The sequence below is a fragment of the Corella eumyota genome, chromosome 1 (assembly GCF_963082875.1).
Source record: "Corella eumyota chromosome 1, kaCorEumy4.1, whole genome shotgun sequence".
NCBI lineage: Eukaryota > Metazoa > Chordata > Ascidiacea > Phlebobranchia > Corellidae > Corella > Corella eumyota.
Genome location: NC_137490.1, coordinates 16,139,078 through 16,163,489, shown reverse-complemented (window position 1 = coordinate 16,163,489; position 24,412 = coordinate 16,139,078). Strand labels below are relative to the sequence as shown.

Sequence of the window (24,412 nt, the reverse complement as noted above, 5' to 3'; positions counted from 1 at the left end):
GAGAATTTAATCACAAATATCTCATGATTTTTGTTACGTTTTAACATAAATGCTGTGTACCTGTGTAGGTCGCAAAATAATATTTTGGTTTTATTTTAAATAAAAATGGCTACACAACAAGCAAACAAAATAACCCTTAAAGGATCAGCTGCGATCGTATCCGAATTCTTTTGTAAGTTTCAGTTATTTTTTAAAATCTTGTTCGCGTGTAAGAAGTTGTTAATTATATTTTTTACTAAAATAAATAAGGCAATGGCAATAGGCAGCCGTTTAAAGTAGTAGAACTTTATACTAATTACGTCATCAAATTGTTTAGTTTATGGAATCAACAATATATTATATCAACGTGGTATTTATCCCCCAGAAACATTTATACAGGAAAAGAAATATGGGATAACTACACTTGTCACAACAGATGAATCCTTGCTTAAATACTTCAATAAAAATGTGCTTCCACAGTTAACTGGTAACTATTATATAATAAAAATAATGCTTTTTAATTTTTTGGCAATATCGAAACCATTTTTTAGCATTTTTATTAACATTCTAAAGGTAATTCTTAGTTTAATTTTATTTATCTATTATTTTGAAATTTAGAATGGCTCGAACAGGGGGTTGTTAAACGTTTGGTGGTTGTGATAAAAGAAATTGATACAAACGAAACTCTGGAGAGATGGCAATTTGAAATAGAATGCAACACATCGAAAGCAAATACACTTGATAGAAAGTTAGTTTTGTTATATTTGATTTTCAATCTGTATTCATATTTAATAAATGCTGTTTCACAGGGATAAAGATGTTAAAGTTATTCAGTCTGAAATATGTGCGGTAATCCGACAAATCACTGCCACTGTTACATTTCTTCCATTGCTCGAAACCCCATGTAAGTTTTTACACTTTGGTTATTTCTTAATTTAATGCTAATAAAACAAGATTTTCTTTGAATAAAAAATATAGTTTCTATTGGAAACTAAAAATAAAGGGAAAAGTAATATTGTTTTTAGGTTCTTTTGATATACTATTTTACACCAGTGCGGATTCAGAGGTCCCAGCACAATGGGGACATTCAAGTCCATGTTTAATAACAAACTCTGAAGAAGTTAAACTTCGGTCATTCACAACCTCTCTGCATAAAGTTGACGGTGCTGTTTCTTACAAATTTTCAATGTAAAATTTTATTTTTGTGAAACTTTTTATTGTGTTTGTCCAATTGAATTTTTATCATCTTTTTTATCATTGTAGTTTTTGTCATCACCTTTTTCTATATACACCAATAAATTCTACTGCCTTAATTTTAGGTATTTATTTTTAAAAGTCAAGGTAAAATATAAACTTGTAAAACCACAAAGTTTCTTAGTTCAGGTTATAAATTACCATAAGCATAGTGCATATGTGAAACAAAATTATGAAATAGAATTGATACCAGTAAAACTATTAATGTGCATTGTATGCTTTTAAATTTTGTAATAAAATGTGCAATAAACATGGAGAAAAACATACACATAAATGTATGTGCCACAAAATAATGATGAAAAAATATAACCCTGGACATGAATAAAAAGGGGATATAATGTAAGAACCATGCCAGTATACACCAACAACACCCAGATAGATTGCTAAGCTCATTTGATATTGCTTTGGAATTTTTTTTAATAATGCATTTTACAACCCTTAACTCAAACTTCTCATTGCGCGCTTGTAGAATGGATAAAAATAAATAATACATAACAAATACTAAAAGACAAATGATATTTGCATACCAGATCAGTTTTGTGCCAACTAAACGAAAATGGTCTTCTTGCTTGCAAAATAATTGGCCCTATAGATAAGTTCATTAATAAATAATTTTTAATTCATCTTTCTAAAAATTTTATATTTAAATAAGAAAACTGTTTATAAATACGCTGATTTACCAACCTTGAAATTAATCGGCCAATACCATGGGTTTGATATTCTTTCACCAGGTTTTGGTAAAAGTCTTGAATTTAAACCAAACATAACATAATGAGATTCCACGAATTTAGATAAAAATGATACTGAAGGTATTGTTGCATGTGTATCACTAATATTTGGAGAGTTACTATTTTCAACAAACCAAATACAATTTTCTGAATCACGCAACTCTCTAGTACAAGTTATCTACAAAAAAGGAGCAATTCGTTTAACAAAAAACCTAAACTTTTTGTGAGAATGGTTTACAGTTACACAATTAAAAAACAACAAGATGTTAACAATTATTTAATTTACTTCATTTTGATGCCATCCCCAAGCAGGTAGAGTTTTTTCACTGGAATGTAAATAGCATTTTGCTTCAACGTTATAAATTTTAAAGAAGCAATTTAAAGTGCAGAGTCCAGCAGAATTCTCATTCGAACTTTTAGCTAAAGCATAGAAATATAAATTAGCCAAAAAAAGTATTTTGAAATACTTATGACTTACATATTAGTTCAATTTTCCAAGTATTTCCAAGAATGTGGTAGTCACTATCAACTGTTGTCACAAGTAAATGTCGCTTGGTTAGGAATGAAGAATGCCACATACTTTCCTCCATGTATACTGTACTAAGGAGTTTTCCAATATTATTGTGTGTAATATATACCTGGTCGCCATGTTGTAAAGAATTATTCTAAATAAATTATTTTTTTAACCCAATATAAAACTAGGCATATTAAAAGAAATTTGTTGCTATATTAAACAAATTTAATTTGCAAAATTTCCTTACGGTTTTATCTGAAATATGTCTCATGATCCATAGATTATTATTATCTCTTACTGCATAGCCAGTCACCTAAAAAAAATAATGGGCTATCAGTACAAGAAAATAACTTTTAAAAATTTTGGATTACCTGGTAATATTTTGTATCAGGATATAAATCTTGATGTGAATGTAAAAATACACTCTGCAAACTTTTACTTTTTATTGTTATTGTGGAATTTGATTGAACAAACTTTGGTATATTAAGGTTATGCATAGGATTGCCTGAAAAACAAGCAAAATTATAACATACATTTATAATATTTAAAGTTTTATTTCTAAAAATATAAACCTTTTAAAGTTGATTGGAAAGTAGAACTATAAAAATCTACACCAGATCCAGAATAGATTAATACAGCAAAGTGAATGTAAAATATAAACATGTATACACATAGTGGGACAATTATAAGTCCAATCACCCTGGCACAAAAATGCTGAAAACACTTTAAAATAGAGATCTAAAACACAACAACAATATATCATTAATGAAAAAGGTTCTTTGACAAATGTGGAAAAGTGAATGGTATAAAACATATGTTAAGCCTACATTCAGATTTCCCAAAATGTTCCACAAATCAAATAACGTCCACAAGCCAATAAAGACCACAGTAAAAATTCCTACAAATTTTACAGATATTGCACAACCCAAGTTTACGCCGGTGGAAATAAGCCACATCCACCATTTCCAACTAAAACTTTTATCATTTTCGCTGCAATGAATTGGCATACTTCTAAAAATATAAATAAATTTAATGGTTCCAACTAATAATATTTATTGAAAACACAGAAGAAAGGTTTAGTAAAAATTAGTTACCTTTTGGATAAGCTACCTTGATACGAAGTAGTTTTAAGAGTAGAGAGAATTGAAAATGTCACAAAGAAAATAAGAATTGAGTCAAGCAATATAAATCTTGATAGAGTAACAAAACCCACATCAAAAATCTTAAAAATAAAATGTTTTGGTTTATGCATAAAAATATTGTAAAAAAATTAGAAAAAAATTTAAAGTTAAAAAAAATCAAAACACAAATAACTTACAATGACTAAAGCTGAAATAAGTGATGCAGTTTTACAATTCGTAATAATATAAGCAATGTAAAAACAAATTGGCATCGTTAATGCACCAAACAAAGCACATAAAACTCTTAAGTGGATGTAAGGAACAAGCAATTTGCCATCATCCGTAAAATAAGAATCACCAGGTTGGTTAAAGGAATAGTTTCCATCATATCCAGATAAATCCCCTTATAAGGAATTAAAATCAGTAGTTAAAAATCTTTATGTTTTGTTTTACTATTACAATGTTATTGTGTAGGTGTTAAAGCCTAAGGACTTACCAGTAAATGCAATAATAAGCTTTCCAAGAGGTGGGTGGACATCAAAAAAAAATGTTCGATTAATATAAGATCCAGCCATCTTTCCAAAATGAGTTTCATCCCAACATACATAAGCTGGTTGAGTAATGTTATAGACTCTTTAAACAAGATAATAATTTTAAAGATATGTTGTGTTTGTGTTGTTCTTGTAAAATATATATAATGTATATAGGTTATTTACTAGTGTACTGTTTTTTCACCTACAAAGCAAAATTAATATATAAATTGGAAAGAATATGTAATAAAAGTGTTTGAATATAAATATTAAACAGTTTACTTACCTTATATATAAAGCAACTAAAAACAAAACAGCAACCAGAAGAAAGTTAGTCAAACTCATTTTTCACACTTTTGAATACTTAATTATGAAAATAGTTTCATTGTATTTTGTAATAATTGACATGTTAGTTAACACTCCTAACATTCAAAAACAATCTAAAAATTAAAAAAAACAAGTAATAAAGGGCATATTTAATAAATTAAAAATAGATTTTAAAGAAAAGGGAATAGTAATATACATTTTAATATCTTTAATTTAGGAATTTATGTAGGTTTTTGCCGGCAGTTTGTCCAATAACTAATGATAGTTCGGAGATCGAAGCTTCTGATATTCCTTTGAGTGAGCCAAATTTTTGTAATAATAATTTTGCTTTGGTCTCACCTATTTTAGGAAATTTTTGAACTATGGTAAGAATATTGCTATCACTGTTATCTGGGTTAGATACACGCCTTTTAGTGTTGTTCTTTGCTGGGGTTTTCATTGCTATTTTAACCATTTTTACTACAAAATCTGCTGCATCAGAAGCAGATTCCACTGGTAAAATACACATTTGGCATTCCAGGACAACAAATTCCTGTAATTCTACAAATGTTTCATCTGTCAAAGGTGTTTTGTCAACAATAACATAACGCTCCTTAAAACCTGATGCATTTCGTAACTTTGCTACTCTTTGCTTATTTTGCTTTCCAGAAAGAATATCATTTTCGGTGATATAAATCACACAACAGTTACTTGATGGATGAAAATCTGCCACTCCTATTTCACCGATAAATATAACTTGGATTTTCTTTTTAACATCATTGATTAAATTTGTGTCCTTCCATCTTGGGTGAACGGCTAAATTTCCAACCGGAACACTTAACCCCCGTCTTATGGGGGTGCATTGGGTTTGCATAACACTTAAATTTTCCTTAAAAATCTAACCTACAAAAAGGGAAAATACTGTGGTTTAATTAAGAATGTAAAAATCTACTTGCAAGTTTATTTAATTTAAAATTTGCAACTGGCAAGCAAAAGAATTATATAAGCATTTCATGATAAGCTATAAAAATTATAATGTACAAAATCGTAGCACTAAAATTCAATAAAATGTTGACAAGAAAAATAGAAAAAAAATATTAAGAAATGTAAGGAAAACAATAAATTGAAAACATAGAACAGTTAGATTAAAAAATATTTTTTAACTAAGTTGCTACAATAAAATAAAAAAATATGTCGTAAGGAACATTATTGTTAAAAAAATTTCCAAAAAAAGGTAATACAAATGGCATCAAAAAACGGTACAAAAAGCATATAGTACATTGCAACTGGAAGTATCAATAAAATCAGACCATAATAATGTTAATAAATTTAAAAAGGTTTAATATTCTAATTAAAGCTATTTTTATATGACTTTAATAAAGCCTTAAAATACAAGTGCAGAATATTCTAAAAAAAGTTAGAAAAGTAAAAAAGGTGTAGTTGTGGTCTGCAAGTCAGTGGATTATCAAAATAATTACTAATTTCATTGAACTGCAATCAATTTTAATTAACAAATTTAATTTGCAGATTTGGTAAAAATTTGTAAATATTTGGTTTAGCAATTTTTAAGCTATAATTGAAACAATTATATAGCTTTTTTAACATTTATAGATCGGTTGCTTTCATATCATCAGGTGAGGAAATTGCACCTTGTCTTATCATACCTTGTCTTCTATACGCAGCATTCTGAGCGGGAAAAGAAATCGTGACATTTTCCTCAGAAGCAAGTGCGGCGGGTATATCAGTCGTAGATGATGCAGCAATCGGTTTAACTTCGCCCTCAAACGAATTCTCGCTCAACGAAGATCTCATGGTGGGTGACACATTGGGAAACGATTCAAGAGGCAATGCCCTGGGTCTTGGGGGTTGATTGTTATGGTGTGAAGACACGCTGGAGAAAACTGGGTTAGAGTCGGTACGGGATGATGCATGATTGTAATCCGGTGGATTTGGTTCCTCATCTAATCTGTCGAGTGAGTTTTCATGTGATCTAAAAAAAGTAGAGTTTATAAATTTAAAATAAATTTGTATAAAAAGGTGTAATCAGGATAACATAAAATGTGAATTTAAACACAAGTTAAACCTAGATTAGTGCACTAATTTTCTGTCAGTAGGTTGTTTTTAATATATTAATTTTAAACAAAAATTTCTCAACTTACTTCCTTATCTGCATTCCTCTTTCTTTGGATGCTCTCCATTGTTCTTGAGCCCCAAACCCCGATCTTAACACTGGAATGTTTCTTCTGATCCTGGGTGTGTTAGGTGCGGAGCCTCCTGCAACCGATCGGAACATGGAAGCTCGAGAGAATTCACCCCCGCGTTCGGTGAACCATTTCTCCTTCTTTCTTCTCTCTTTTAATCTCTTTTTGTCCACAAAATTTACAAGGCAACTGCACATGTAAAAGTTGTGAATAAAACAAAGAATAGGTTTTGTATCTGAACTTAACCTTAAACTTAATAAAATCATATTTATGTATTAACAAAGGTAACACATTAAAAATATCAAAAAATCTCTTAATTAATTACACAAAAATACCTGCATGGTACCCAAAACAAGAGGGAAAACACCAAAACAGCACCAACAATATTGTCAGCTAAGAACTGCCCTATTTTATCTGGTGCTATGTGTTTAAAGATATCCCAAACTCTTTCAATAACATCCTGAGTTTGTTTATTACAGATACCCTGCAAAAATTAGAATTTATTTTAAAAGTACTTTAAGATGGAATTAAATAAAACCATTGTATATACAATTTAAAATTAAATCTTATCATGGTAAAACAGTGTTAAAAAGCTGTGTTTTTAACAAAGTTTCAGTAAACCATATACAAATTATAAAAATAATGTCATATACTTAAAGAAATTGAAAAATCAGATTATTGGTAATTACATTGCCACAGTATCCAACGGAACATCTTGAGTTATCGGGGAGTTTTGACGTTCCATTCTCAACATAAGGAACACAAAGTTTGGTCATATCAAGCCCGGTGGCATTTAACGGGGCACAACAGCGCAAACAAAACTCACTCTCATGGACCATACACAGGCAAGATTGCAAACCCTTTGTTTTACAAAATGACTCACAATGGCCATTTAAGCATCGACCTATAAATTAACAAAAACTTTTAAAGTCTATTTATACATCAAACCTAAACAATGACATTTAAGGAAGTAAGGGTATAAACACATTTGTAACATTTTAAGGTTTAGTTAATACAGCTTAGGCTAAAAAATATATACTGGTACCATGATATAGTTAATTTAAAATGATTTATATTAAATAACTTACACAAATTAATCTACAAACTTTTAATTTTGCATTATTGTTATATTACCTTTGTAAAGCTTGTAATATTGGCCTATGATTGATAATTTTGTTTAGTAGGCCTATAAAGTAATAACTTGTAAATTAATTTACCAAGATCTCCACAAGCATTACCATCAGGTACAGGCAAGGGTTCAGGACACTCATAACTAACACCATCACAAAAAACATCTCTTAAACATAATCCTTCGATGTGAGCTCGGCACATTTTTGTTGAACTGGCAACCTAAAAAAGTGGCAGATAAGCAATTTGAAAGTAACAACTATAAAATCACAACTAACCTGGCAATTATCAGTGCAGCAAGGGTAATTTCTGTTGCTACAAATTGCCCCAGGTTTAAGTGAACAGTTTGAATAACAACATCCGTCCATATCTTTTGTGTAAGTTATCCCCACATCACATTCTTCTTTGCCATGTGGCTCAACCTTAATTTATTATAAAATAATTGTTTTTAATAAAATCTACCAATCATCAGAGCTTGGATTTATTTAAAAAAATTAAATAACCGTTAAAAATAATTGCGAACTACTTGATAATTTCCACAGAAGGATTGTTCATCTTCTTCAAAACAGTTTTTAGCTTTTTTTTCAAGGATTAGCAGAACATTGTGTTTACTACAGTCAGAAAACTTTTTGTTGTTCGGATACAAACCACTCACAGCAGCTGGGTACATAATAAAGTTTCCACCATGAGCCTAAAAAACATTTAAACATTATAAAGTAATTCTTAAAAAGTTTTTTTACATAAAAATAGTTAAGTACCGTTAGATTTTTTGAATTTTATTTTTTACAACACCAGCAACCAAAAAATATTTTAAATATCAGTATAACCAGTATTTCGAAGTTAAACATTACATTTAACCAACCTGTCCTGGTGTACATTTGTCATTATTGGTGCCAGGTTCGTCATGTTCAGCTCCAAAGTTATGACCAAGTTCGTGTGCTGTCACAAGGTCAGCTTCTGTTGTCAGTATCCGTTGACCCCAGTTTACTGTCGAGGTCAGTCCGGTGTTGAAATACAACTTTCCACTAAAAAGTAAATTAGTTTGGAATTATAAAAAAAGCTTTTTTTATTGGATTTAAGACTATGACATGTATGCTTATATGCAGTAAGATATGGGCCCATCCAATAACAAGTTAAAAAAAACATTATAAAAAAAAACACTATTTTTTTTTAAATTATTTCACTTTTAGTAAAAAAATTTAGATAACTTTACGGAATATATTTAAGTTACAATGCCACTTTATAAATTTATATACATTTTGTTAGAATAAGCATCTGAACATATCCCAGCTATTCCTTCAGAGGCAACATACGCAAGACCCAATAAACCCCTTCCGAAATCCACATAGGTAAACAAATGCGACAAACAATCAGAGTATTTATATTCACTGAAAGCTTCCAATAATTCTCTTGCCTCCCAGTTTCCCGCTTGGTTATACCTTTAGTGAAAAATATATATATTATATAGGCTAAATTAAAAAATAATTTCTTTAGTTACAATTTCAAAACTTATCCAGATTACTGTTATAAAAATTTACAGTGTTCTACACTAAATTGCTTTAAACGATTTGTTTTTCACTACCTTGGTTCTTCAGTAGATTCATTATAAACAAGAATTTGATTAATTTGAAACCCATAGCCTGTATAATCTCCAGTTTTGTCAACATCCCAATTGGTTGACTTGTATATTTTATTAACACGCTCAATAAGGTTAATAAGGTAATACATGGTCTCAAGTTTACTGCTGTTGCCCATTTCTTTGTAAAATCTAAAATTAATGTTGATTAATATTTGATTAAATAAAAACAATTTAAAAAAAAACATATTGTTAAAAATACAAATTACCTGTGGTCTGCCACCAACGAAATTTTACAGATCTTTTTGGTTGTGGCATCCCTTTTTCCTCTATGATGTGAGTGATTATGAGATTTTCTGGTTGCCTCTGAATGCTTTTATAAGCAAAAATGTAATTTTATTAAATTTAGCCTTAAAACTTAATAAAAAAAAGGATTTTTACCTTTTCTCGAAATTTTGACATCAAGTCTTTGGTGTCGCAAAATCCATTCTTACTGTGCGGATTATTCAAATGTTGTAAATTCAAGTCAGAATGTCTGTACACTATCATGTCATAAGTATGTCCAACATGGTCACCACTACTACTTGAACCTTCAGGTCTAGGTACATGTCTCCACATTGGTTCTACAACATAGGTTTCACCCTCTGTTTCTATATTGGCCGTTAAAATTCGATCATTTAAATGGGCAGTAACTTTTGAGTTTGAGTCATCTAGCAGTTTGCCCTAAAGTACATACAAGTAATTTTTAAACCAAATTATTCAACAAAATAAAAAAAACAAAAAAGTTTAAAAATTGAATACTTAAATTTATTTAATACTGAAATAATACCTTTAAAACTTTATCTTTCTCGAAAGGTATTTCATAACTTGATTTTTTGTCTGCAACGTAAGCTTTAAACCCACTTGAAAATATATCCGGTGATGGCAATAAAGACATTGTAAATGTTTTGTCAAAAGCTTTAAATGATATCTACAAAACATTGGCACAATTAAAAAAAATATTAGTACGCATTTTAAATTTTTATATCACGTCTTTTCGCCATTTTATTAAGTTTCTACTAAAAAATGTAAAATGTACCTCTTTTTCCAAAGATAAAATATTATCCAAACTTCGTTTTTTTCGAGTAAATCGAATATCTTCTGGCTTAAGGGTGTGCCATTTACTTAACTTTTTGTTTAGTGGGTGATTTTCTTCACAGGCAACATAGTTGATGAAAAAACAACACAACAACCAAAGTTTCATTTTTATTACTGTTAGTATTGTCTATCTTATCTGTCCGCCTGTCTGTTCTCTTATCTATTTTTTCTGTTTATATTTTTCGTAAACATTACAGAGGTGAAAAGTTGGTTCCCGGTTCTTTGCAAAGCACCCGATTTTATTTTAAAAATGAATAAGTACCCCATTTAATTGCAAAATATTACAAAAGCATAATATTAATTGACAAAATATTTAATCCATTCATTTCTTTTTATAATTTTTTTTAAAGCAACAAACGATTTTCAATTTAACCATTTTTATGATTTGAACAATACCACACCCACTAAACAATAACAGTACGCTAGTACATTTAAGTGGTTCATTGTTAGTTATCAACAAAACCGTGTAAAAGTGTTAATATTAATTAAAAAACAACATGAAATTCGAAGGCTGTGGTTTGCAAAAATTTTGTTGCGCGCTAGCGATATTTTTAATGGTGACTAGTCATATGAGTTAAATTGCAGTTTACAACAATTTTACATAATATTGGCAAAACGATATCATGTTTATGTGCTTTTATTAAATAATATTCAACAAAACAGCCCGAAAATGTAAGTTTTAAATAAAACTCCGCAGTTGTCGTGCGTGAAATTTCCGTGGTGCAACCATGTAACGACCAGCGATAGTTTCAATGGTATTGGGTTAAAAAACAGTTTAAAAATAATACTGACCACCGTAAGCTACGCTTTAACATTCATGTGATTTATTTAAACGTTTGTCAAAAAAATTAGTTGTCTTTTTTATTCAGAAAATTTATATTTAGAGGAATTGTTTTGTTTTTCTAAAATAATTCACAAATACGATATATTATGCACTAAAATACATATCCAGTAACCTAACTATTTAATACCTAAAATTACAAAATACTCCACTGTATTATTTGTTTTATTTAAAAAACATTTTTATCTAAATAATTTTTAATGCTGTATTTCACAAACAATTTTTTTTAAATTGGGTCTATTAAAGGTAAGTTTGCATTGTTTAATCCTGCAATTCAAACTAAATATCTGCTTTATTTATTTTAACATGTTTAATTGCCATCAATACAGAAACAAAAAATATGTTAGATGGTAGTTTTGTGTTATTATTTGGCACATTGATTTTAAGGCAATTTGAAACTTCATCTGTAAATATAAAACATAAAAAGATTTGGTTATGTGCAGAAATTAAAGGGTAACAACAATTTCCAGGTTTAAAACAATAAATATTTTTTTCATAAAACTTACCATTGCAATTTGCGAAAAGCAAATATATATTTAAATTCAACAAATGTGTGTAGATGGTTTTAATCATTTTTACTCCATCACCATCAATAAATCCACACGCTTCCATATTTAGAATAAGGTAATACATTTGAGGTGATAAAGTGGAAGAGCTGTTGGATTTAGAATTACTTGTATTATCGTTTGATGTCATCATTAGTATATCATTACTAGCTGGCTGAGCATGTCTTTTTTCATCAAGAATTTTTTTGAATGAGTTCAAATCAAGGGATAAGAACAGCTTTGTTTTAAATCTATAATTGATTAATGAATTATAAATAAAAAAAATTATGATAAAAAAGTATTAGCAACACAAAATGTTTGAAATTATTGAATTACCTTTCTATATTAGCAAAGTATAACGGACCATCAAATTTGAAAATTTTGATGTTGTTTATTTCATCTCCTTGAAATCGACTGGAGTTGCGAAATAAATCTGTGTCTCCAACCTTTATCATTGAGTACCCTTTAATACTATATAAAAGTGAATTAAATAACACATTTTTACAAAAAAAAATAAATTATTAACTCTTACATTTGACTTTTATAAATAACCACCATTAGAGAAATGCCAACTCCACATATAAGACCAACATCAACTCCCAGTAACACGACTGATACCCAAGTTACTATCCACACCAATGCATCCGATTTACATACTCTATACAATGGTTTGATCTATAAATTAAAATATGTAAAAATTGTTAATGCAAGTTGTATTTTACTAAAATGTAAACACAATAGCTAAGTTTTGATATGGATTTATTTAAAATTGAGCTTTACATTTTTACTTTACAGCATTAAATAGTAATAACTTGCCTCTTTAAATTGTAACAATAATGATTTTAAATTAACAACGATCACAGCAGCTAAACAAGCTTGAGGTAGACTTTCAAACAGTGGACCAATCCAAATTAACACAATCAAAATGACGAGTGCAGATATTATTCCTGTTACCTTAAATACAGTGATAAATATATTTAGATTAAAACAATAATAAAAAATTAAAACAATAATTATGTAAATAAGGACTAATAAAACTACAAGACGGATATCAACATTTATAATATGTTAAAATAGAACGTTGAATTAAAAGATGTTATATTTCAAATAAAATAAATATTTACTTGCGTAGTTCCACCTGTATCATCCCAAATACTTGATCTTGACAGAGATGGTGCAGCTGGAAAGCAGCAGAAAAAACAAGATACCAAGTTGGATAAACTGTATGCCAACAACTCCTAAACAAATTTGACATTTATGCTAGTTAAAAAAAATAACAATTTATATAACAAAAAAAATATCCTACTTGATTGGCGTTAATATCATATTTATGTTTTGCAGCAAACATTTGAGACAGTGATATTGAAACGCTAAATATGACAATAGATATAGGTAGGGCATCAACAAAAGTTAAACCTATATCAGAAACTTGGGGTAAAGATGGTTGAATACTGAAATAATGTAAAAGATTAAAAAAAACACAAAATACATTACTTATAAGGATTAATTAAGTTGTTTTAGAGCCTATAAATTATTATATTACTTTAATTGAACAAATAAAACAGTTTTCCTACCCCTGTGGAATATTCCCAACGACAGAAACATTATAATAAAAGTTGAGCATGCCATAGTAAGAAGCAATAGTTGCAGAAATTACAACAACTAACTCCCATGGAATTGGAAAAGGTAATCTTTTTTTGAATTTAAGATTAATTTCCTAGAAATAAATAAAAACAAGTAGGCACCTAACAAAAAATTAAATACTTACCTTTTCCCTAAACTAGACTACTAAAATATATTAATTTGTTACATGATTAATTTATTTTTTACAATAAAAAATAATATATCAAAATAAAGGTTTAAGAAAAATACCTTTCCAATAAAAAGTGTAGCTAGACAAAAAAAAGAAGTTAAAAAAGTTGTCCAATTTATTTCTAAAATGTTCTTTATTATATCAACATAGGTCTAAAAACAAAAATATAGTGGTGTAAATAACCAAACTATAAAAAGTTTTTAAAGTAGATAACCAATAAAAAATTACTTATATCCTTACATAAATAATAGAAAAGTAGCCGGTTCTGCTTTTAACAGTAACACCAATAAGTTTAGCAACCTGTGATGTCATCACATGCAATGCAGCACCACAGGTAAATGCAGATACCATGTAGGTGGATAAATAGACAGTGATAATACCAAGTCGCAACACAAACATGATAAACTAAAAAACAAAATAGTGTAAATTTTACATAATAAAATAAATAGATGTTGACAACTCATGGCCTTAAACATTAACTTACATGTATAATAGACACTGAAAGACACAGAGCTACTGCTATCTGAATTTTTCTTTGTTGAAATGCAAGTTGACAATCAATCATATCCAAAGGTTCAAGAGTTGTCGAACTTATATCTGATATATTTGTTGCAATATTGATGTCAAAACATGATGGCACTGGTACCCTCTAAAAATTTTAAAAGTAGTTATTTTTGATTAAACCACAAAAAGTGTGAAAATATTTTTGACTAAAAGCTGGTTTGAGTAGTAAAAATATATTTGAACCTGTTCAATTACTGCAGAAATCATGAGAGACACTACGGCAAAAGTCCCGATGGACAAATGCCTTGATGTTGCAAATATTGCATACACTAACACAGGAAAAAATGATGAGTATAGTCCGGTTATAGGAGGAAGTGAAGCGAGTAGCGCATATGCCATACCTGTCAAGTTTTTTGCAGACTATTTATCGATCATAAGCAATATTGTCACAAATTTAATTAAAAAAACATATTTAAAATATACAAAATAACCTCTACCTTGTGGAATATGAACAATACCAACAGTTAATCCTGCAGTTATATCACCAACAATTGATTGTTTAAAGTTGTAATTTGGTAACCATAAACTTATTGGAAAAATTGATTTTAGGGTGTTTTTAATTGTGGATGCTAAAAAAAAATAACAATATAGCCCACTAATTAATCATCATTCAGTAGAGATAAACATAACTTTAACAAAAAAATATAAAGTTACCAAGCTATTAAATAATTTTGTTTGTATAAAGAACTATATTTAAACAATATTTATATAACTTAAAAGTTAAACACCAAGAATGCAATAGGTAAATTATTGAAAAATTAAAAATATGTTAACCCGAACAAAAACAGCCATGCTTTAACTTCCTCCAAATTTTATTAAAAATTGGTTGATTACTCCTTTTAACATATCCATATTGTTTAAAAAGCTCATCATCTGTATATATTATATTACTATCTACCATACTTAAAAACAAAGTTGTCTATTTTTTTAAATTTTTTAAGTTGGCACAAAGGGGATAAAGGGGTCAACGGGAGCATTATTTGACGAAATTATGTATTTCGATTATCAGTTTTTCATTATTCGACGAAATTATGCATTATTCGACGAAATTATGTATTTCGATTATCAGTTTTTGGCAGAAATGACGTCATAACCCCTGTGTGCCACATTTTTATTGCCACGTTTCCAAACTAAATTTACTTTGCAATCGGATGAAAACATATATATATACTTTATATATATACTTTGCCTTTTACATAGTGCCCCTGCAGTTGTCTCTACTGTTTTTTTTTCAAATCACTAACATGTCATGCTTCGGGAAATACCCTTGATTGAGCATTCTGTAGTCACAGATAATATATTTTGTTAGTTTTAGGTTAAAATAAATAAAAAAAGATTATTTTAAACGTAAACTAAAAAAATCAAATGAATTATTGCAATAAATAATATTATAACTTAATGAGTATGCTATTCTGTATTCATTAAATTTAATTTTTAATCCGATTACCAGGATATTAAACGTCATTGGTTGCTATGGTACCTGACAATTTTCGTCAATTTTAGCCCAAACGCAATCAATTTATAACTGTTACTTAACTGACAAAATAATTTTAGAAGATGAGCACCTAATAACTGATAATAGTTAGACAACAGTTAATATATTCAAAAAACCTTACTAAATAAAATAAGATTATGAAAAGCACATTAATATATGCCCTTTAACTAATTCACCCACAGCAAAAAATCTGTTAAAATGACATATTTTGGGATAGACACTGAAGCTTTTGATCCCGTGACCAAACGTTATGTTTGGCCAATAGGGATAAATGCTACTGGTCGTAGAATGTTGTTTACAGGTAAGTGTTTGTAGGACAACAAAAGTGTGACATTTAATATCTTTACAATTAAATCTGTTATTTGATGTGAAACTTAATTAAACAATGAAAACATTGTTAATTGTAATATAATACTAAATTAGTTTAAAGAAAGCACTTTAATTGGTTAATAAAGTAAACTAATTTAAATTGAGCTAATCTCTAATTTAAAATTATTCTAGCTTTACTTAGATTTAAAAAATATTTATATATCTAAATAATTTAAATTGGTTTGCTATATCCTTAAATTTAAAAACATTATAAATACGGTTATAAATATCAATAACTTTTTGAATTTGTTATTCTTAGGTCCCGATGGAATAACAAATCAAAGAGTGACTGTGGCAGAGGAAAACCGGTATGTTGGTATTGGAACAATGTCTCCAGAGGGAACAAGTGAACTCGCTTATCTATACAGGTTTATTCTCAGAGGCCTGTTATACATTTCCCGTTTTTATAATTTTTAAATTATTTGAATAACTTATTGGGCACTGAAAAATATGGCAATATATCGATTGCTTTAAATCGATAATAGATTATAAGAAAAATTTGCTTAAATTTTTTAATAAATTTAAACTATATTTTTTAAAACCAATTTATATTTCTCTACTTCTTAAGGCCAGATCCACTTAATGCACCCGCTATTTTACCCAAGCACAAGCGAGTTGGTGAAATTGGATGGGGTGTGACTAACTTTGCTGATCGATCTGTGTTGCAATCCCGTCAACAAATAACAGTTAAAATATTATTAACTTTAAAATAAGGTTTTAGTATTTACAATTAAAATGTTGCATCTATGTGTTATAATTAAAGAGTGGATGGAAATTACATTATGTTTAAGAGTATAAGGTTTAGTATCACATTTGATTTTATATGAATTTTAAATTTCAAACCTTAACTTAAAAAAAAAAATTTTTTTTACTAGAGGGGAGAATTTCGCCAGAGTGCTGAAAACAGACACACTCATCTTTATCAAAATCCTTGGACCCCTCCCCCTTCTTCTAAGCATGCACTTAGACCTTCTTCTGCCCCTGTCAGGTTGATCAAATATAATTGCCTAAATACCAATCATTTTACATACAATGGGGTACATAAGAGTAAATAGTTAAAAACTCTAAGATTTAACCCAAATATTTTTTACAGGTCAATAAGCTCTTTTGATAATCGTGAATATTATGAAAACACTTCACATTATCGCAAAAATTTTAACGATAATTCGTCATCCGAAAGTAGTTTTACTTCGAAACAACAGTATTAAATGTATTATTATTTAGTGCAATAGTTAGGCTTATACATTCAAATTTGGTAGATAACTAGCTGTGTGAATTTTTACTGTCAATGAGATTTTAGAAAATGAGATTAATTTGCTATTTATTAACACCGCCACATCCTTCATTTCTACATTCTTGCAATATATTGTATATCTTAAATTCATTTTTTATTGTATCATGAGTTTTCTTTGTCAAGTGTCAATGCTGTCTTATGTGTTTTTTTCAATCCTTAAAAATTGTTCAACATATTTTTTTATGTTTTCTTTTACTAAAAAGCAACTTAGTGACTTCATACAAAAGCACAAGAACATAAGTTTAAATAATGCGGAGTATAATACAGGAAATAATTAAACACATAATGCAAACATACTTCTGTTAGCATAAGGTATTTTATAATATGCATTTTGGGATAAAAATTGTGTCTTTTGCACCAACACATTTTTTCTTTTATAATCACGTAGTCTATGTTAAAATAATTTGAGTTAAAAAATGTTTAATATATTAGTTTATAGAGTGATAAAGCGGATTTTACAGTGAAAAACTAAATAAAGGGCTTCAATACTAGAATATTATGACCATTCTACATGTTTTTTAAAAACACTACCTCTATTTATAAGAATTGATTATAAAAGCTTTAGAAAAATTACAAAGGATAGCATGTAACTAATATGTGACAATACTAATAAGTGTACCTTGATGGTTTTAAAAATAACATTAATACTTAAACCCCTATCGCAAATGCATAATGCACAAATTAAATTTGGCAAACCTAAAACAATTTTGAGCAACTTGCAAAAAATAACGTCTAAAAAAGTTTTTCTAAAACAAAGGATGGAAGGGGTTTAAACTAAGAAAGTCAATCTACATTGTAATCAAAAAAAAATTGTGCAATAATAAATATGTTTAACTACTACAATTTAATAATTGTTTGCCTTTAAAATACATAGGATTTAAGTGATTCCTTTGCGGACTCATCAGTGTCTAGTTTTTGATACGAAGCTCCACTGTAACTCTTATATCTACTTCCAGTATTTCGTTGGCTACCATTTCGGAAAACATATGCTGCAGCCTAAACATTTACACAACTCTATTTTATAAAATCTAAAGTTGGCATACTTTACCAATACAAATCTATTACCTTTAATTAAAAAAAAAATTTAATGTCTTAATTATTTTTAAATTAAGTTATTTTTATGATTACTTTATGTCATTACAAAACAAATCCTTCAAAATCACAATACTTAACAAGCATGCATTTCACCAACAACTATAACATAAATTAAAGTGATTTGGGAAGTGAATGATTTTGAAACAACATAAAGCACTCGTAAGAACAACTCACAAAAATAAGACTACTGCACACCTTTCTCCTGTTGTGATAAAGCAAGTACAAGACGACACAACCTACTACCGCAAATAAGAACAAAGAAAAGAAATGACTTTCTTCCTCTTTTTCATAGGAAGTTCGAACCTGGAAAATATTTTATTTGATAAAAGTTAGAAAACAAGACTGGTAATATAATTTGGTTTGTGCATTGTTAAATTAACTTACATTGTTTACTCCTCCATTGTGAATGGTATCAACTTCTTCAGCATCTACAAAAATAAAACAAAATATTTTATAAACTCAATTAAACATAAAAAATACATCATTAGCTAGACTGTCAAGTTTTATTTTACATCTAAAATGAATTACTTGTATCTATAAGAACATCATTATCACCCCCCATGTAATCAACATCTTCTCCATCATAATCATCTTCACCATCATCATTCATATCATCCTCAATTGATAAATTATTATTATTGATTTCCATTTCTTCATCTTGTTCTATTGTTTCAACATTTCCACCATCATCATTCTCATCTGCTTCATTCTCTGGGGGATTAAAATCATTATTGTCACCCTCATCCACATCATACACATTTTCTTCTACTTCTTTACCATCTTCAGTATTTTCAACATTTTTATTAATTTCATTGTTCTCTGGAAGATTGTCGTTTTCAACATGTTTTGATCCAGCATCATTTTCACCATTTTCCTCATTTTCTATTTTATTATCATTTTCATTTACTTTATCGTCATTTTCATCATCATTATCATTTTCAGCATCATTGTTTTTGGTATCATTATTTTCTGAGTGATTATTTTTCTCAACATTATCTGATTCAACATTATTGGTAACTGTACCTTCATTATCTAGACCCTTACCATTTTCAGGTAATTCATTAGCGTTTTCTACACCCTTTTTTTTGCTACCATCACCTTCTAGATTATCACCATTTTCAAATACCTCATCGGAATTTTCTTCTTTACCTTTATTGATATCATTATTATTATTGTTAACATTATCTAATGTACCATTATTTTCGTCTGTTTCCTCATTTTCTGGACCCTTAGAATTATCAACATTTTCTGCATCCTTTTCTGGGTGATCACCCTTTTCAATATTATCTAATCCAGCATCTATTTCAACTCTACCTTCATTTTTTGTATTGTTAGCATTTTCCGCTACTTTATCATCATTTTCTACAACATTTCCATTGGGATCATCATTTTTGGTACTAATATCAGTTTCAATTGTTTTACCACCATTTTCATTTACATTTTTAGTGTCATTATTATTATTTCCAACATCATCTGGTTTACCATCGTTTTCTTCTGTTTCGTCAATTTCTGGACCATTTGACTTATCTACATTATCGTTTTCAACAGTACCTTTATTTTCTGGATTGTTAGCATTTTCAGATACTTTGCCAGCATTATCTTCGCCTTTTTTATTAATATCATCCGTTTCTGGGGGAATACCGTTTTCAATATTATCTGATCCAGTATCATTTTCAACAGTATTTTCAGTTTCTTCATCATTAGTTATTTCAACTAACTTGGTCACACTTTCTTCTTTATCTTCATTGACATCAGGGTTCTCAGGGAGAAAACTACTTTTAACACCTTGTGACTCACTATCATTTTCTGGACCCTTAGAATTTTCGACCACCGGTTCCTTATCAGCATTGTCTGCATTGTCAGCATTACTTACTAGGAGATTAGCATTAACAACATTATCTGATCCATTTTTAGTTTTCTGATCAACAACAGTTTCAGCTACATCATCAAGTGTTTTATTTTGACTATCATTGTCTAAAGTTTTGTCATCTTCATTCTGCAGTGCGTTCAAATTTCCAACGTTATTAATGATATTATCATCGGAATCTATGTCCATATCAGGGTCATCACTGTCTTTTTCTGGATCATCATTATTTTCAGAAAAATTATTTCCATTTTGATCTATTGGAGTGTTAGAATTTAAATCTGAATTAGTAGGAATCTTGTTATTTGGAAAACTGTTTTCAGCTACAACAACTGGATTTTTTTTTTGGTTGTCGCTCTTCAATTCGGGATTGTTCATGTTATCAACACCGCTGTTTAAATTATTAGCAGATACTATAGGATCTTTATTTTCGATTGAATGAGCTATGTTAACATTATCAAATGGAGGACTCCCAACAGCATCTTCTTCGGATGGGTTGTTATCTTTTTGAAAAAATGGTAGAAATTATTTTAAGTAAAAGCACACTCAAAAAAGCATAAGTTAAAGTTTGTACCAAAAAGCATAAGTTAAAGTTTGTACCCAACAAAAATTTAATGATATTTAATTATTAGATGTATATACTTATTTTAGATTATTGCTGTTTATTTATTTTTTTTGTATATATCTTTACATAGAGTAACATTAGTTACTCCGATCCAGTCTCGAGTTGCTTGTGACAGTTTGGGATATTATAGATTATAATTGCCCAATAATTATGCTGCTGATTAAGTGCTGGCCCAGCAGGAGTTTGTACCGTTTATAGCGCCTTACTTAAGGGCGCTACAGCATGAGATCTGTGGGATTTGAACCAACGACCTCATGTGTGGTGTAGCAAGTGTTCTTACCACTACACCACGCGGCCGGTTTATATGGGCCTAAGTTAAAATCCAAATCTAAAATTTAGCTTACCTGCAATAGGACTTAAGGGGGCGGTAAATGCGCAAACAAAGAAACTAAAAATAATAATTAAACCCACACTTCTATGTGAGATGTCCATTATAATAGTTCACAATTCTAACTTATTGTTTAAAACAATTAGTTGAAAGTTGATATAAATACAATCTGAAACAAAAATCTGAACCATGTATACAGTATAAAAGCATGCGTATGTAAGTAATATTGTTATTTTATAACATTACTGTAGTTCAAAGATAAATTCGAAAATATATATTTTACCTGTTTACGTTCAACGTTTATACAATTATATAATATTACGCGCTGACTGGCTTTCTAACTAAACTGTTTAGCGAAGCTTACTAATAAATTAAAAATTTAAAACATAAACTAAAAATTAGTGTAATCAACAACTAAAAGAAATTAAAACAAAAGGCTTGGAACAAATCAAAGTTCACAAATCGCCAACAGCGATTTCGATCTATTTTCTAAGATCTGATATACAATGATTGTGACGTCACCATTAACGTGTTTATCCTCACATAAATAAGTAAAATGGTGAGTAATTTACTTACATGAAATTTTAGTGTTTTTTTTTATTTGTTTAAACTGTTCGTGAAATATCGTAAAAGTGAAAAAAAACTTAAAAAAAAGAAAAACTAAGTAATATTACAACAATAAACTTTAACACTTGTTTGTATTTTGTGTTTTCATTTAATTTTTTAGTTAATTTATTTGCTTTTTTATGTTAACTTTTGGTAACTAGAAATTTTTTAAACACGTGTTTTAAATTTTGTACTTTTTAGGGAATTTTAAAAATGTAAACATGGGTAAAATGCGGCATAAATAAATCATTAACTGGCTAATATTTAACATTTGTTTGGGAACTAACAGAAAAGCATAACGTAAAACAAAAATACGTCAAATAAAAAACTAAAAAAGTAAGTTTTTTTTGTTCTTTTTGCCAATTTGCTAATAGATTATTGTATAAAATGTATTATTTGTCTTTTTTTTAAATAAATTTGAACGTTTGTTTACCTTTAATTTTAATATAAAACCTCAAACTAAAGTTTATAAACCAAAGCTACCTTAATCAGCGAAATGTTTTTGTAATTTTTATAGATGAGTTCAGATGAAGGATGTTGCGGAGATACAGAAACTACCTACAACTGGCTTAAAAACATTCTTATCATTTACAACATTTTCTTTGCTGTAAGTTTTTAAATGTAGACCTATGTGTAATACAAGTTTTATCTGCCATAAAAGCTTATTAATAATGAGTTCAACTTCCTAATAACCTTAAAATTGTGTCAATGGGCCCCAAATCATATTAAAATACATTTTATTTTTGACTTAGCTTCTCGGTTTCTCTCTTATTGGACTTGGTATATATGCTGAGTATATGAGAGCTGAGTTAACAGAAATTGAACACTTTTTACTTACCCCTTCTGTTCTTTTATTTTTAATGGGATTTTTGGTCTCCTGTTTTGCTGTTATTGGATGCACAGCAGCACTAAGAGATAATTTCTGTTTACTTAAAACTGTAAGTGTTTTTTTTTAATTTTCACAGTTTTTTTTTTGAATTTTTACAACAATTAAAAAAAAACTTCTATATATACATATTTTTCATAACTGAATCTATATACATATTTTATAACTGAAAGTTTTTTTAGTTTATTTTTTCAATATTATTCTCGGTAATACTGGAAATAACTGCTGGAATATGTGCACTTATTTTCAAAGAACCTGTGAGTATATTGTTCTGGCATAGGTGCATGCAGTTCACAAGGTAATTTGCACTTTTCACAATAAAGCTTTAAAAGTAATTTTTTGCTGCTACCAATTTGTTTTGAATTTAATTGGGGTTTTGGTAAAAAAAAAGATATGCACGAGCTTTCACAATAATTAAAGCTTTATACTATATGAATTGAATATCAATTATAAAATAAACTGATGACAGTTTAAATAAAGGTTTATAATTGTTAATTAACAGTATTGTTCCTCTTATATTTAGTTATAATTAAATACAAAATATAAAGCACTACCTGTTAATATTTTAAATTGCAAGGTTTTAACGTAATATACCTGAAGTTTAATTTTATTCCTGTAAATATTCTTTATTTACTTCCCAGGCTAAAAGTTTTGTGAATCATTTTATTTTGTTGGGGATGACCACTTACTATGATGATCAGGATTTTAAAAATATTTTGGATTATACTCAAGTCAATGTAGGTATTAATTCCGGTTGTGTGTAGTAGTTTTTACTGATCATTATGCAAAGTTAGTGTTGGTCCCAAAAATGTTATTTTATTCTTAGTACTTATAAATTCTTATTCTATGCCATTCATACCTAATAAGCTAGGCAATTATTGACCTAGTGACTCACAATACAGACTAAGTCAACAATGTCTGTAAATTTTTAAAGTTTAAGTGTTGTGGGGGGCTGAATTACAAAGATTGGGAAATTAACATGTACCACAATTGTTCATCGCCCGGTCCTGCTGCATGTGGTGTTCCATATTCTTGTTGCGTTCCAGATAAAGACGGCGATTTAATCATCAATTCTATGTGTGGATATGATACCTTGCAATTATCTGTAAGTTCTTGGTTATTGTTTGTTAATATTATATACAAAACAAAGTTTATTTCTCTTTGAGGTTCAATATGTTTAACATAAAAAAAATTTAGACATTTGAAGCAGTGTATATAGTATACACATATGGTTGTATTGAGGCTGTTCTTGATTTTATTTGGAGTAACCTGGATGTACTTGCAGGTTTACTGCTCGGAATTTTTGTCCCACAGGTAATTTTATTTATAAAATTATACCATTCGTATGTTAAGGCTATGCCTAAAAATAAATCAAAAAATTTAAGTAACTTAGAAATAACTTTATTTTATAGATGACAGGTATAATACTGGGTATGCTTTATATGAATATATTAAAGAAAGCTATTCGTCAAAATCAACTATACTCTGCGGAAAGGGGCTATTTTTTGGAATAGTGTATTCTGCAGTAATGTTATGGTCTGTATAACTTTATTTACTATGGATACTTATCGTATGCTGGTTAAAGACCTGTATGATACTACCTTTTTATTATT

At 28.8% G+C, this 24,412-nt stretch overlaps 8 protein-coding genes across 10 annotated transcripts; 3 read left to right on the top strand and 5 right to left on the bottom strand.

Moving 5' to 3' along the window:
- Nucleotides 1-60: 60 nt before the first annotated feature.
- Nucleotides 61-1,286, top strand: LOC145763898 (mitotic spindle assembly checkpoint protein MAD2A-like). The gene is made up of 5 exons (XM_082575451.1): nt 61-172; nt 317-466; nt 598-727; nt 789-883; nt 1,005-1,286. The coding sequence occupies exons 1-5, from the start codon at nt 106-108 to the stop codon at nt 1,169-1,171; spliced, it is 609 nt and encodes a 202-aa protein (XP_082431577.1). The 5' UTR covers nt 61-105; the 3' UTR covers nt 1,172-1,286.
- Nucleotides 1,192-4,560, bottom strand: LOC145763894 (protein O-mannosyl-transferase 2-like). The gene is made up of 12 exons (XM_082575446.1): nt 4,413-4,560; nt 4,093-4,229; nt 3,794-3,999; nt 3,570-3,697; nt 3,303-3,486; nt 3,048-3,213; nt 2,847-2,980; nt 2,723-2,788; nt 2,440-2,626; nt 2,248-2,381; nt 1,918-2,139; nt 1,192-1,819 (listed from the first exon to the last, which is right to left on the bottom strand). Exons 1-12 carry the CDS (start codon nt 4,469-4,471, stop codon nt 1,364-1,366), a joined length of 2,079 nt encoding a protein of 692 aa, XP_082431572.1. The 5' UTR covers nt 4,472-4,560; the 3' UTR covers nt 1,192-1,363.
- A 5-nt stretch (nt 4,561-4,565) lies between these two features.
- LOC145763897 (Fanconi anemia core complex-associated protein 24-like) lies at nt 4,566-5,325 on the bottom strand. The gene has a single exon (XM_082575450.1). The coding sequence runs from the start codon at nt 5,304-5,306 to the stop codon at nt 4,662-4,664; it is 645 nt and encodes a 214-aa protein (XP_082431576.1). The 5' UTR covers nt 5,307-5,325; the 3' UTR covers nt 4,566-4,661.
- A 145-nt stretch (nt 5,326-5,470) lies between these two features.
- Nucleotides 5,471-10,625, bottom strand: LOC145763892 (ADAM 17-like protease). Its single transcript, XM_082575445.1, has 14 exons — nt 10,416-10,625; nt 10,167-10,307; nt 9,779-10,060; nt 9,607-9,710; nt 9,344-9,529; nt 9,018-9,200; nt 8,624-8,786; nt 8,288-8,452; nt 8,040-8,183; nt 7,851-7,983; nt 7,323-7,537; nt 6,969-7,117; nt 6,592-6,822; nt 5,471-6,422 (listed from the first exon to the last, which is right to left on the bottom strand). Exons 1-14 carry the CDS (start codon nt 10,578-10,580, stop codon nt 6,038-6,040), a joined length of 2,646 nt encoding a protein of 881 aa, XP_082431571.1. The 5' UTR covers nt 10,581-10,625; the 3' UTR covers nt 5,471-6,037.
- An 858-nt stretch (nt 10,626-11,483) lies between these two features.
- On the bottom strand, nt 11,484-15,980 carry LOC145746584 (prestin-like). Of its 2 annotated transcripts, XM_082564820.1 has the most exons (14): nt 15,012-15,980; nt 14,675-14,806; nt 14,421-14,578; nt 14,158-14,322; nt 13,914-14,078; nt 13,733-13,825; nt 13,435-13,577; nt 13,167-13,311; nt 12,985-13,098; nt 12,677-12,814; nt 12,393-12,535; nt 12,197-12,331; nt 11,822-12,111; nt 11,484-11,719 (listed from the first exon to the last, which is right to left on the bottom strand). In XM_082564820.1, the coding sequence occupies exons 1-14, from the start codon at nt 15,136-15,138 to the stop codon at nt 11,595-11,597; spliced, it is 2,073 nt and encodes a 690-aa protein (XP_082420946.1). In that variant the 5' UTR covers nt 15,139-15,980; the 3' UTR covers nt 11,484-11,594. The 2 variants fall into 2 exon arrangements, with proteins under 2 accessions (XP_082420946.1, XP_082420947.1); XM_082564821.1 differs by having other exon boundaries at nt 14,421-14,597; nt 14,675-15,129.
- Nucleotides 15,720-17,889, top strand: LOC145746610 (protein SPMIP2-like). Its single transcript, XM_082564822.1, has 5 exons — nt 15,720-16,033; nt 16,361-16,469; nt 16,670-16,787; nt 16,977-17,089; nt 17,195-17,889. The coding sequence occupies exons 1-5, from the start codon at nt 15,931-15,933 to the stop codon at nt 17,307-17,309; spliced, it is 558 nt and encodes a 185-aa protein (XP_082420948.1). The 5' UTR covers nt 15,720-15,930; the 3' UTR covers nt 17,310-17,889.
- Nucleotides 17,578-21,510, bottom strand: LOC145746558 (uncharacterized). Of its 2 annotated transcripts, none has more exons than XM_082564817.1 (5): nt 21,324-21,510; nt 19,019-20,857; nt 18,875-18,918; nt 18,665-18,793; nt 17,578-18,391 (listed from the first exon to the last, which is right to left on the bottom strand). In XM_082564817.1, exons 1-5 carry the CDS (start codon nt 21,409-21,411, stop codon nt 18,257-18,259), a joined length of 2,235 nt encoding a protein of 744 aa, XP_082420943.1. In that variant the 5' UTR covers nt 21,412-21,510; the 3' UTR covers nt 17,578-18,256. The 2 variants fall into 2 exon arrangements, with proteins under 2 accessions (XP_082420943.1, XP_082420944.1); XM_082564818.1 differs by having other exon boundaries at nt 18,686-18,793.
- Nucleotides 21,511-22,119: 609 nt separating this feature from the next.
- On the top strand, nt 22,120-24,313 carry LOC145740736 (tetraspanin-15-like). Its single transcript, XM_082558571.1, has 8 exons — nt 22,120-22,249; nt 22,431-22,520; nt 22,666-22,851; nt 22,982-23,056; nt 23,441-23,536; nt 23,734-23,904; nt 23,997-24,113; nt 24,212-24,313. Exons 2-8 carry the CDS (start codon nt 22,431-22,433, stop codon nt 24,311-24,313), a joined length of 837 nt encoding a protein of 278 aa, XP_082414697.1. The 5' UTR covers nt 22,120-22,249.
- Nucleotides 24,314-24,412: the final 99 nt, after the last annotated feature.